The sequence below is a fragment of the Pristiophorus japonicus genome, chromosome 13 (genome assembly GCF_044704955.1).
Source record: "Pristiophorus japonicus isolate sPriJap1 chromosome 13, sPriJap1.hap1, whole genome shotgun sequence".
NCBI classification, from domain to species: Eukaryota; Metazoa; Chordata; class Chondrichthyes; family Pristiophoridae; genus Pristiophorus; species Pristiophorus japonicus.
Genome location: NC_091989.1, coordinates 33,510,785 through 33,524,795, shown reverse-complemented (window position 1 = coordinate 33,524,795; position 14,011 = coordinate 33,510,785). Strand labels below are relative to the sequence as shown.

Genomic DNA, 14,011 nt, shown 5'->3' with positions numbered 1-14,011 from the left:
GAAACTGTTTTTGAATATTTGCAGATACCATTTTGTTCTGTTTAAATATAGGAAGCTAATCATTTCTTTCCAATTATCAATAGGAAATTCCTGGAGTAACTTACAGTGCAGAAAATATTTCACAACCTGTTATTGGAAAAAAGGTGAGACTACTGTACAATGCAGTTATAGTTTTAAACATTCAATCACTGTTCACAAAACTGTAAACATTGTTTTCACTGTTTTAATGCCATCTGTTATATTGTGTCGCCCTGTAAGCCATTTATATAATATTAGGCAGTCCCTTGTATCGAGGATGACCCGCTTCCACACCAAAAAAGATGAGCTCACAGGTGTTTCAATGAACTACATCTTGAAGGGTGGAAGATGCCTGTGCGTGAATTCTTTTAACGTGGAGTGCTGTTGCACACCAGCCATCACACGAGCTTGACAGAGCAAGGTCTTGGTCCAGTTGCAAGGGTTGACCAAGACGACTGGAAACCAAGCTCTGCTGCGCCATCTCCTGGGCCCCGACCCCGCTGTTGTTGTATGTTGTGCCGCTCCTGGGCCCCGACCCCGCTGTTGTTATATGCTGCGCCGCTCCTGGGCCCCGACCCCGCTGTTGTTATATGCTGCGCCGCTCCTGGGCCCCGACCCCGCTGTTGTTATATGCTGCGCCGCTCCTGGGCCACGGCCCTGCTGTTGTTGTATGCTGGGCCACGATCCCGCTGTTATACGCTGCAACGCTCCTAGGCCACGATCCCGCCGCTCCTGGGCTATGACCCCATCGATCCTCCACTGCTCACCACCTCTGATCCCCGTTGGGCTTGATCTTCGCTCCGCGCTATGCTCGAACGCCGTCTCCCGCTGGGCTCAAACGCCATTTAACATTCCTGGTGACCCATGGTTAATATTGAAGTGCTCCCAAAAGAGCTCCTGCCACAACTTCCCTTAACTATAAGAAAATTTTGCCATCATTGGAGAATTTTTTTTTCAATTTAAAATATATGGAAATAACAGCTAGCATCAAGAAAAATTACAATATTCTTGAAATGGCGCTCATGATGTGTAGTACGCCTGGCCTCGGGTGAACTGAAATATGATATTGTTTGTGTACCACAGTTTGGAAACCAATTAGTTAGTGCTAAAGGGCCCAAATTTCCCCATGAGTTGCACTGTTTTTTGGTGTAACTTGATTTTTCTGGTGTATCTTTTTAGTTGCAAATATGGCCATTTAATTTGCGCCAGTGTAAGTGAATTAGTTAGGTTTTTTGTTCGGTCAGTTTTTTTTTCAAAATGGGGCGTTCCCAGCCACTTACACCATTTATGCCAATTTGGCCAGAAAAAAGTTGTACTAAACTAACCTAGGGCAGCGTATGTGTCCACTTTTGTCCGCACAGAAAGACTTTACTTACAGTTAAGGAATCGGCGCAAGTAACTAAATTTAAAGCACCACCAAGCACCAAACAAAGCACAAAAAGTAATAAGCAATTAATTAACAAATAAAATAGAAGGAACCCTGCCCCTAAAGCACCAAGACCAAAGTAATAAGCAATCAATAAATTAAAAAATTAAAAAATAGAAGGAATCCTGCGCCTAAAGCACCAAAATCAATCAGTAAATAACAAATAAAAAATAGAAGTCCTACCTTAGGGAACACAGCGGGCCGCCGATGAGGGAGCCCATTCGGCCAGGGCTAGGGACGGTGTGCTTCGGCCCCTCCCACACAGCCTGCAGCGCGCGTTTGCAGAAACGGCCTGCAAGGAGCTACTGCACATGCGCACAGACTCTAGCGCGTATGTGCAGAGGTCCCGGCACTGTTTTCAGCGCGGGACCTGGCTCCGCCCCCAATCCATTGGGCCACATTGCGTCACGACGGAGGAGAGGCTGAGGAGCGGCCAAAATACGGAGGTCTTTTTTCGGCGTGCTTGGAGGCGGGCAAAAGTGGCGCAGCTCGAGTGAGGGCTGAGAATGACTTGAATAGCACGTTTAGTGAGTTGGTCTTGCCGCAGGTAAAGGGTACACAGCCAGATAGGGGATGGATGACCAACAGGATGAGCAGTGCAAGGAAGGTAGTGCAGGGGTCCACTGCGGTCATGCCCATGCAAAACAGATACACTACTTTGGGTACTATTGAGGAGGATGACTCATCTGTGGAGGGCAACAGCAGCCAAGTTCATGGCACCCGTGGGTGACTCTGCTGCACAGGAGGGCAGGAAAAAGAGTGGGAGAGCTATTGTGATAGGGGATTCAATTGTAAGGGGAATAGATAGAGGTTTCTGCGACCGCAACCAAGACTCCAGGATGGTATGTTGCCTCCCTTCACTGAATGGTGACAGATTAGGAAAAGGGCAGGTGCAAAGAGACCTGGGTGTCATGGTACATCAGTCATTGAAGGTTGGCATGCAGGTACAGCAGGCGGTTAAGAAAGCAAATGGCATGTTGGCCTTCATAGCGAGGGGATTTGAGTACAAGGGCAGGGAGGTGTTGCTACAATTGTACAGGGCCTTGGTGAGGCCACACCTGGAGTATTGTGTACAGTTTTGGTCTCCTAACCTGAGGAAGGACATTCTTGCTATTGAGGGAGTGCAGCGAAGGTTCACCAGACTGATTCCCGGGATGGCGAGACTGACCTATCAAGAAAGACTGGATCAACTGGGCTTGTATTCACTGGAGTTCAGAAGAATGAGAGGGGACCTCATAGAAACGTTTAAAATTCTGACGGGGTTAGACAGGTTAGATGCAGGAAGAATGTTCCCAATGTTGGGGAAGTCCAGAACCAGGGGACACAGTCTAAGGATAAGGGGGAAGCCATTTAGGACCGAGATGAGGAGGAATTTCTTTACCCAGAGAGTGGTGAACCTGTGGAATTCTCTACCACAGAAAGTTGTTGAGGCCAATTCACTAAATATATTCAAAAAGGAGTTAGATGAAGTCCTTACTACTAGGGGAATCAAGGGGTATGGTGAGAAAGCAGGAATGGGGTACTGAAGTTGCATGTTCAACCATGAACTCATTGAATGGCGGTGCAGGCTAGAAGGGCTGAATGGCCTACTCCTGCACCTATTTTCTATGTTTCTATGTTTCTATGTCGCGGAGCGGGTGCAGGACATTCTGAAAAGGGAGGGTGAACAGCCAGTTGTCATGGTGCATATAGGTACCAACGATATAGGTAAAAAACGGGATGAGGTCCTACGAGACGAATTTAGGGAGCAAGGAGCTAAATTTAAAAAGTAGGACCTCAAAAGTAGTAATCTCAGGATTGCTACCAATGCCACGTGCTAGTCAGAGTAGGAATCGCAGGATAGCTCAGATGAATACGTGGCTTGATGAGTGGTGCACAAGGGAGGGATTCAAGTTCTGGGATATTGGAACAGGTTCTGGGGGAGGTGGGACCAGTACAAACCGGATGGCCTGCACCTGGGCAGGACCGGAACCAATGTTCTCGGGGGAGTGTTTGCTAGTGCTGTTGGGGAGGAGTTAAACTAATATGGCAGGGGGATGGGAACCTATGCAGGGAGACAGAGGGAAGTAGAATGGAGGCAGAAGCAAAAGATAGAAAGAACAAAAGTAAAAGTGGAGGGCAGAGAAACCTAAAGCAAAAAGGGCCACATTACACCAAAATTCTAAAGGGGCAAAGTGTGTTAGAAAGACAAGCCTGAAGGCTCTGTGCCTCAATGCGAGGAATATTCGGAATACTCGCATCGGAAAGGTGGGCGAATTAACTGCGCAGATAGCAGTTTACGGGTATGATGTAATTGGCTCCAGGGTGATCAAGCCTGCGAACCCAACATCCAAGGGTATTCAACATTTAGGAAGGATAGACAGAAAGGAAAAGGAGGCGGGGTGGCATTGCTGGTTAAAGAGGAAATTAATGCAATAGTAAGAAAGGACATTAGCTTGGATGATGTGGAATCGGTATGGGTGGAGCTACGGAATACCAAGGGGCAGAAAACGCTAGTGGGAGTTATGTACAGACCGCCAAACATTAGTAGTAAGGTTGGGGACAACATCAAACAAGAAATTAGGGATGTATGCAATAAAGGTACAGCAGTTATCATGGGTGACTTTAATCTACATATTGATTGGGCTAACCAAACTGGTAGCAATGCGGTGGAGGAGGATTTCCTGGAGTGTATTAGGGATGGTTTTCGAGACCAGTATGTTGAGGAACCAACTAGGGAGCTGGCCATCCTAGGCTGGTGATGTGTAATGAGAAAGGACTAATTAGCAATCTTGTTGTGCGAGGCCCCTTGGGGAAGAGTGACCATAACATGGTAGAATTCCTTATTAAGATGGAGAATGACGGAGTTAATTCAGAAACTAGGGTCCTGAACTTAAGGAAAGGTAACTTCGATGGTTTGAGGCTTGAATTGGCTAGAATAGACTGGCAAATGATACTTAAAGGGTTGACGGTGGATAGGCAATGGCAAGCATTTAAAGATCACATGGATGAACTTCAGCAATTGTACATCCCTGTCTGGAGTAAAAATAAAATGGGGAAGGTGGCTCAACCGTGATTAACAAGGGAAATTAAGGATAGTGTTAAATCTAGGGAAGAGGCATATAAATTGGCCAGAAAAAGCAACAAACCTGAGGACTGGAAGAAATTTAGAATTCAGCAGAGGAGGACAAAGGGTTTAATTAAGAGGGGGAAAATAGAGTACGAGAAGAAGCTTGCCAGAAACATAAAAACTTACTGCAAAAGCTTCTATAGATATGTGAAGAGAAAAAGATTAGTGAAGACAAACGTAGGTCCTTTGCAGTCGGATTCAGGTGAATTTATAATGTGGAACAAAGAAATGGCAGACCAATTGAACAAATACTTTGGTTCTGTCTTCATGAAGGAAGACACAAATAACCTTCCGGAAGTACGAGGGGACCGACTGGGTCTAGTGAGAAGGAGGAACTGAAGGATATCCTTATTTGGCGGGAAATTGATGGGATTGAAGGCCGATAAACCCCTGAGGCCTGATAGTCTGCATCCCAGAGTACTTAAGGAAGTGGCCCTAGAAATATTGGATGCATTGGTGATCATTTTCCAACAGTCTATCGACTCTGGATCAGTTCCTATGGACTGGAGGGTAGCTAATGTAACACCACTTTTTAAAAAGGGAGGGAGAGAGAAAGCGGGTAATTATAGACCGGTTAGCCTGCCATCAGTAGTGGGGAAAATGTTGGAATCAATTATTAAAGACGAAATAGCGCATTTGGAAAGCAGTGACAGGATCGGTGCACGTCAGCATGGATTTATGAAGGGGAAATCATACTTGACAAATTTTCTGGAATTTTTTGAGGATGTAACTAGTAGAGTGGACAAGGGAGAACCAGTGGATGTGGTGTATTTGGACTTTCAAAAGGCTTTTGACAAGGTCCCACACAAGAGATTGTTGTGCAAAATCAAAGCACATGGTATTGGGGGTGATATACTGATGTGGATAGAAAACTGGTTGGCAGACAGGAAGCAGAGAGTCGGGATAAACGGGTCCTTTTCAGAATGGCAGGCAGTGACTAGTGGAGTGCCGCAGGGCTCAGTGCTGTGACCCCAGCTCTTTACAATATACATCAATGATTTGGATGAAGGAATTGAGTGTCATCTCTCCAAGTTTGCAGATGACACTAAACTGGGTGGCAGTGTGAACTGTGAGGGGGACGCTAAGAGGCTGCAGGGTGACTTGGACAGGATAGGGGAGTGGGCAAATGCATGGCAAATGCAGTCTAATGTGGATAAATATGAGGTTATCCACTTTGGGGGCGAAAATGCGAGGACAGAATATTATTTGAATGGCGGCAGCTTAGGAAAAGGGGAGGTGCAACGAGACCTGGGTGTCATGGTTCATCAATCTTTGAAAGTTGGCATGCAGGTGCAGCAGGCGGTGAAGAAGGCAAATAGTATGTTGGCCTTCATAGCTAGGGGATTTGAGTATAGGAGCAGGGAGGTCTTACTGCAGTTGTACAGGGCCTTGGTGAGACCTCACCTGGAATATTGTGTTCAGTTTTGGTCTCCTAATCTGAGGAAGGACGTTCTTGCTATTGAGGGAGTGCAGCGAAGGTTCACCAGATTGATTCCTGGGATGGCAGGACTGACATATGAGGAGGGACTGGATCAACTGGTCCTGTATTCACTGGAGTTTAGAAAGATGAGAGGGGATGAGACGGCCTTTGGTGGCCATTACAGAAACATGGTTGCAGGGTGGCCAAGACTGGGAATTAAACATACAGGGGTATCTGACGATTCGGAAAGATAGACAAGAAGGGAAAGGAGGTGGGGTAGCTCTGTTAATAAAGGATGATATCAAGGCAGCTGTGAGAGACGATATTGACTCCAATGAACAAAATGTTGAATCATTGTGGGTGGAGATTAGAGATAGTAAGAGGAAAAAGTCACTGGTGGGCGTAGTTTATAGGCCCCCAAATAATAACTTCACGGTGGGTAACGGGCAATAATCAAGGGAATAATGGAGGCATGTGAAAAAGGAACGGCAGTAGTCATGTGGGATTTTAACCTACATATCGATTGGTTAACTCAAATCGCACGGGGTAGCCTGGAGGAGGAATTCATAGAATGCATACGGGATTGTTTCTTAGAACAGTATGTAACAAAACCTATAAGGGAGCAAGCTATCTGAGTGATCACAGTATGGTTGAATTTGTAATTCAGATTGAGGGTGAGGAAGTTGTGTCAGAAACGAGCGTACTATGCTTAAACAAAGGGGACTACAGTGGGATGAGGGCAGAGTTGGCTAAAGTAGACTGGAAACACAGACTAAACGGTGGCACAATTGAGGAACAGTTGCTCTTTCATAGTGCGCAACAAAAATATATTCCAGTGAAAAAGAAGGGCGGTAAGAGAAGGGATAACCAGCCATGGATAACCAAGGAAATAAAGGAGAGTATCAAATCAAAGACCAATGCGTATAAGGTGGCCAAGGTTAGTGGGAAACTAGAGGATTGGGAAAATTTTAAACAACAGCAAAGAATGACTAAAAAAGCAATAAAGAAAGGAAAGATAGATTTCGAAGGTAAACTTGCGCAAAACATAAAAACAGATAGTAAAAGCTTTTACAGATATATAAAACAGAAAAGAGTGACTAAAGTAAATGTTGGTCCCTCAGAAGATGAGAAGGAGGATTTAATAATGGGAAATGTGGAAATGGCTGAGACCTTAAACAATTATTTTGCTTCGGTCTTCACAGTGGAAGACACAAAAACCATGCCAAAGATTGCTGGTCATGGGAATGTGGGAAGGGAGGACCTTGAGACAATCACGATCACTAGGGAGGTAGTGCTGGACAGGCTAATGGGACTCAAGGTAGACAAGTCCCCTGGCCCTGATGAAATGCATCCCAGGGTATTAAAAGAGATGGCGGAAATTATAGCAGATACATTCGTTATAATCTACCAAAATTCTCTGGACTCTGGGGAGGTACCAGCGGATTGGAAAGCAGCTAATGTAACGCCTCTGTTTAAAAAAGGGGGCAGACAAAAGGCAGCTAACTATAGGCCGGTTAGCTTAACATCTGTAGTGGGGAAAATGCTTGAAACTATCATTAAGGAAGAAATAGCGGGACATCTAGATAGGAATAGTGCAATCAAGCAGACGCAGCATGGATTCGTGAAGGGGAAATCATGGTTAACTAATTTACTAGAATTCTTTGAGGATATAACGAGCATGGTGGATAGAGGTGTACCGATGGATGTGGTGTATTTAGATTTCCAAAAGGCATTCGATAAGGTGCCACACAAAAGGTTACTGCAGAAGATAGAGGTACGCGGAGTCAGAGGAAATGTATTAGCATGGATAGAGAATTGGCTGGCGAACAGAAAGCAAAGAGTCGGGATAAATGGGTCCTTTTCGGGTTGGAAATCGGTGGTTAGTGGTGTGCCACAGGGATCGGTGCTGGGACCACAACTGTTTACAATATACATAAATGACCTGGAAGAGGGGACAGAGTGTAGTGTAACAAAATTTGCAGATGACACTAAGATTAGTGGGAAAGCGGGTTGTGTAGAGGACACAGAGAGGCTGCAAAGAGATTTGCATAGGATAAGCGAATGGGCGAAGATTTGGCAGATGGAATACAATGTCGGAAAGTGTGAGGTCATCCACCTTGGGGAAAAAAAAACAGTAAAAGGGAATATTATTTGAATGGGGAGAAATTACAACATGCTGAGATTCAGAGGGACCTGGGGGTCCTTGTGCATGAATCCCAAAAAGTTAGTTTGCAGGTGCAGCAGGTAATCAGGAAGGCGAATGGAATGTTGGCCTTCATTGCGAGAGGGATGGAGTACAAAAGCAGGGAGGTCCTGTTGCAACTATACAGGGTATTGGTAAGGCTGCACCTGGAGTACTGCGTGCAGTTTTGGTCACCTTACTTAAGGAAGGATATACTGGCTTTGGAGAGGGTACAGAGACGATTCACTAGGCTGATTCCGGAGATGAGGGGGTTACCTTATAATGATAGATTGAGTAGACTGTGTCTTTACTCGGAGTTCAGAAGGATGAGGGGTGGTCTTATAGAAACATTTAAAATCATGAAAGGGATAGACAAGATAGAGGCAGAGAGGTTGTTTCCACTGGTAGGGGAGGCTAGAACTAGGGGGCACAGCCTCAAAATACGGGGGAGCCAATTTAAAACCGAGTTGAGAAGGAATTTCTTCTCCCAGAGGGTTGTGAATCTGTGGAATTCTCTGCCCAAGGAAGTAGTTGAGGCTAGCTCATTGAATGAATTCAAGTCACAGATAGATAGATTTCTAACCAATAAGGGAATTAAGGGTTACGGGGAGAGGGCGGGTAAGTGGAGCTGAGTCCACGGCCAGATCAGCCATGATCTTATTGAATGGCGGAGCAGGCGCGAGGGGCTAGATGGCCTACTCCTGTTCCTAATTCTTATGTTCTTATGTTTTTATCTCTTAGAAACGTATAAAATTCTGACGGGACGGGACAGGTTAGATGCGGGTAGAATGTTCCTGATGTTGGGGAATTCCAGAACCAGGGGACACAGTCTTAGAATAAGGGGTAGGCCATTTACGACTGAGATGAGGAGAAACTTCTTCACACAGAGAGTTGTTAACCTGTGGAATTCCCTGCCGCAGAGAGTTGTTGATGCCAGTTCATTGGATATATTCAAAAGGGAGTTAGATATGGCCCTTATGGCTAAGGGGATCAAGGGGTATGGAGAGAAAGCAGGAAAGGGGTACTGAGGGAATGATCAGCCATGATCTTATTGAATGGTGGTGCAGGCTCGAAGGGCCAAATGGCCTACTCCTGCACCTATTTTCTATGTTTCTTTGTTTCTAAATAGAGGTTAGGGAAATTTGGGCCCATAGAATCTTTTGTGATTTCTGGTTCACAGTATAGGTATTATACTGTGATTCAGTTGCTTAGACTGACAATTCTCCCCTGTTCCCTCTTTCTGCCCCGCCCCCCCCCCCCCCGCCACCCCAACACACAACAAAACTAAAGCTTCACTGAAAACTAAGCAGATGCTCTAAGCGTACAGATTAGCAAGTTTGAGGGTCAGATTTTGGTTTGACTATTACTTGTGTCTTAAGTAATATAATGTTTCTCCTCAATTTAAGATGCTGCTTAAAACCTTCCTTTTTGACCAAGCTTTTTGTCACCTGCCCTGATAATTCCTTATGTGGCTCAGTGTCAAATTTTGTTTGATAATGCTTTTGTGAAGTGCCTTGGGATGTTTTGCTGTTAAAGATGCTATATAAATGCAAGTTGTTGTTGATCTGGAGCAGTATTTGATTGTTTACTTGTCAATATTTTCACTAGTGTATGCATCCCCTTTCCAGATTCAAAATCTTAAAGGTTTTTGGGAAGAGCTGAACAGGAATGTGGAATCTGTGAAGAATTTAGAACATTTACATAGTCCATGGTACAATAATAGTTCCTTGAGAAGAATCAAAGCAAAGCTATTTTCAGAAATGGTAAGACAATTTTAGTGAGCATTCATAGTTTTTAATGTAACCAATAAGCAATTTAACACTTTGGAAACCATTGAAAGTTGCTTATAGGTGGCATTTAAGAAAAGTATTTATTTTTAAATTAGGAGCATATATTGATCTTGAGTAATTTTATTGAATCAGTAAAGTGAGGTTAATGGTTTTAGGAAAGAAAGTATTGGCCCCATAATACTCACACCTTGCAGGTGGCAGTGTGGGTGTTGGGAATCTCCACTTCACTCCTCACGAATGTATAGATGCATTCGAGGGAAAGCTATATAAGCACATGAGGGAGAAAGGTATAGAAGGATATGTTGATGGGGTTAGATCAAGACGGGTGGAGGCTCGTGTGGAGCATAAACACCAGCATGGACCTGTTGGGCCAAATGGCCTGTTTCTGTGATGTAAATAGTTTGTCAGTTGATGGTCACCTAATTTGAATTGAAACGGTGGGCACCGGTGGTGCTTCTGCTTCTTGGGTGCCTGGTTGGGGGAAGGAGGAGCAGGAAAAACAGAGCAGGCAAGCCACTCTTTGGATTATCCATGTAAAGTTTTCCTTTGCTTTCCAATCTGCTTCCTTTATATGGGATTTGTCCCCAAAACACTCTGATGGAAACTGTCTGGGCTGGGCTGATTTTTCTGACCCTGTGGATTTCTATGACTAGGACAATTTCTTTCTTGATCACTTTTATTTTTGTGTAGATAACTTATCTCCTAGTCAGATGGCGCATGTGAAAAGTAAAATTAGCATTGTGAATACAATTAACTGAATCTTAAATGTGGATAGTAGGTGGAACAAAAACATCAAGATTAAATGTAAGAGTCTTAGAGGTGAGAGCATTGTGAGGATTGTGGAATGCACTACTGGAGCTGCTGATTGAAGCAGAGAACATGTCAATATTTAAGAATGGCTTGGGTAGGCGGTTGAATATAAAGAGATATGGGAACAAGGCAGGCACATGGATAAGCATACGAAAAAGATGGACAGAAAAAAGACCAGCTAGTCCACCGAGTATGTCTCATTCAATCATATAGTTACTGGGCAACATACTCCCCAGCCACCTCCAGCCATGTTATCTCCTGGAAGAAGCAAAAAAAGCGTTTTCTTTAACAAAACAAACCCTAGATGAAATTTACAGAAAAAAGAATTCTGGGAAATTCCTCTTGACCCCCAAAGGTGATCAAAAATGAGTTCCAGGAGATAACAATGACCATGAGGTACATCGCCCAACATCCTGCCCACCTTTTGCATGCTGTGATAGCTGCTTTGTCCTGGAACTTATCCAGCTGCCTTTTGAATGTTTGCAGCAAATCTGCACTTACTGCATGAGCCAGTAACCTATTCCAAAGGTTAGTGATCCTCTGGGAAGGAAAATCCTCTTGCAGCTAACCTAGTTCTATGGCTATATAGCTTGTATGCATGTCCCCAACATAGACTGTTTCCACATTGTAACTTTTACGTAATAAATAATTTTATTGTTTTTAGTCTCTCCTGACTTCAGAAAATGTATTTGCACCTCTGGTAATGTCATAGCTGGTTTGAAATGTTGTTTCTGATATCTGTTTGTATTGAGGAACAGCTTTCTGGCCTCAGCATATTTTTAATGAATTGCTGATTTGTATGAGTCTCTGAATAGGAGGTACTCATTTTAATAGTTTCTGCTGGAATATTAAGTTAGTCCAATGTATTTTAGTGCAGGAGGATAGATTTCCTCTTGTATCCTCTCATCGGGTTTTAGTCGAGTAACGTGTTGTTAGTACCCATCTGACTATTGGGTGCGAATCCTGTCTGTGATCTCTGCTTCATTGCTTGAACATCTGGACCATATTGGACTTGGCATTGAGAGTTTGTCAGAGTGGAGGGAGAGAGTGGTAAGAGAGAGCAGGTGTGTGGTGGGGTGGTGCATAAGGGTTAAAAAGGTAAAGCAAAATTCCTCATGTCACTGCTGGTTCTTTTGCCACTCACCTTAAATCTGTGTCCTCCGATTACTGACCCTTCTGCCACTGGAAACATGATTTTGAACGCCTCTATCAAATCTCCCCATCTCTGCTCTAAGGAGAACAACCCCAGCTTCACTAGTCTCTCCACCTAAGTCTCTCATCGCTGGTACCATTCCAGTAAATCCCTTCTGCGCCCTCTCTGAGGCCTTGACATCCTTCCTAAAGTGTGGTGCCCACAATTGAACACAAAAAGGTTGCAGCACAAGATAAAAGTTCATGGGGTTGGGGATAATATATTAGCATGGATAGAGGATTGGCTAACTAACAGAAAACAGAGTCGGGATAAATGGGTCATTTTCCGGTTGGCAAATAGTAACTGGTAGGGTGCCATAGGAATCGGTGCTGGGGCCTCAACTTCCTCAAACACCTCGGCCTAGAAATTCATTTCTGGTGGTGGTGCAAAACAGGTCGTATCGGATCGGCTGCCCGTTATACACAGTGCCTGATATTTAGTTCCATTGACTGCAATGGGAATCCAAAGGTCTTCTATATGCATATTAACAGTAAAAGGATTGTCAGAAGAGCGGTGGCCAATTAGGGACCAAAATGGAGATCTATTGGTGGAGGCAGAAGGCATGGCTGAGGACTTAAATGAGTACTTTGCCAAGGAAGAAGACTTTGCTAAAACTATGGTACATGAGGGTGTCGGGATACTGGATGAGATTAAAATAGACAAGGAGGCAATACTAGAAAGGCTGGCAATACTTAAAGTGGAGAGTCAGGGAGTCCCAGAGAGTCAGGATAAATGGGTCATTTACTGGTTGGCAAACAGTAACTAGTGGGTTGCCGCAGGGATCAGTGCTGGGGCCTCAACTATTTACAATCTATATTCATAACTTGGATGAATATCTTATCGAGAGCAATGTAGTTAAGTTTGCTGCTGATACAATGATGGGTAGGATAGCAGATTGTGAGGAAGACGCAAAAAATCTGCAAAGGTTTAGCAGGCTAAGTGAGTGGGCAAACATTTGGCAGATGGAGTATAGGGCCCAAGTTTCGGCCTCAGTTGCTCCTGATTTTTTGGAGCAACTGGTGTAGAACGGAGTATCTTAGAAATTCAAATTCTCGACATTTAGTTTGCTCCAGTTCTAGTCAGTTAGAACAGTTTCACTTTGGAACAGAATTTTTTTTCAAAAGGGGGCGTGTCCGACCATTTACGCCTGTTTTCAAAATTTCGGCAGTGAAAACTTACTCCAAACTAACTTAGAATGGAGTAAGTGAAGATTTTTGTACGCTCGAAAAAACCTTGTCTACACTTTTAAAAAATAAGGCGTAGGTTACAAATCAGGCATAGGGAATGGGGGGGGGGGGTTTAAAGGGAAGTTTACAAACATTAAACACTTCAGTTTTACAAATAAAGAGCCATCATCAATAATAAATGATAAAAACATCAATAAATCAATCAAAAAAAATTAATAAGAAATAATTTTTTTTGAAAAAAATCAATAAATAAAACATTTTCTACTTACCGACTGCAGCACCGGGAGCCCTCCAACAGCGTGCTGGGATGCCCCCCCCCACCCAGTGTGTCTCTGTCAGTGTCTCTATCTCTCTGTGTGTGTCTCTCACTCTCTGTCTGTCAGTGTCTGTGTTTCTGATAGCGAGGGGGGGGGTGCAGGGGGAGGGAAGGGGAAGGGGGGGAGGAGGGGAAGGGGGGGGAAAGAGAAGGGGGGAAAGGAGAAGAGGGGGAGGAAGGAGAGGGGGGGAAAGGAGAAGGCGGGGAGAAAGAAGGGGGGGCGAGGGGGAAGGAGAAGGCGGGGGGGGGGGCGAAGGCTGAATGGGCCGGGCCCAAGACTTCGGGCAGGGCCCGTCCCCAGCACCAGATTTACAGGTAGGTGGCGTTGGGGCGGGTCGGGGTCGGGGGGAGCGCGGGTCGGGGTCGGGAGCACGGTCGGGTCGGCGGTGGGGGGCAGAGGGAGGTTGGGTCAGGTCGGTTTGTGTCGGGGGTGGGGGGAGGGAAGTCAGGTTGGGTCGGGTCGGATCCGGTCCGGGGGCGGCGGGGGGGGAAGCGGGAGTCCGGTCAGGTCCGGTCCGGGGGCCGGAGGGGGTCGAGGGGGGAGCGGCAGTCGGGTCGGGA

At 45.0% G+C, this 14,011-nt stretch overlaps 1 protein-coding gene across 1 annotated transcript in view; it reads left to right on the top strand.

The window, feature by feature from the left end:
• The window catches only part of gsap (gamma-secretase activating protein), a 124,026-nt gene that overhangs the window by 56,882 nt on the left and 53,133 nt on the right, over positions 1 to 14,011 (top strand). The window contains 2 exon segments of the mRNA XM_070896738.1: positions 84 to 143; positions 9,784 to 9,918. Of these exon segments, the coding sequence (XP_070752839.1) occupies positions 84 to 143; positions 9,784 to 9,918 (195 nt within the window).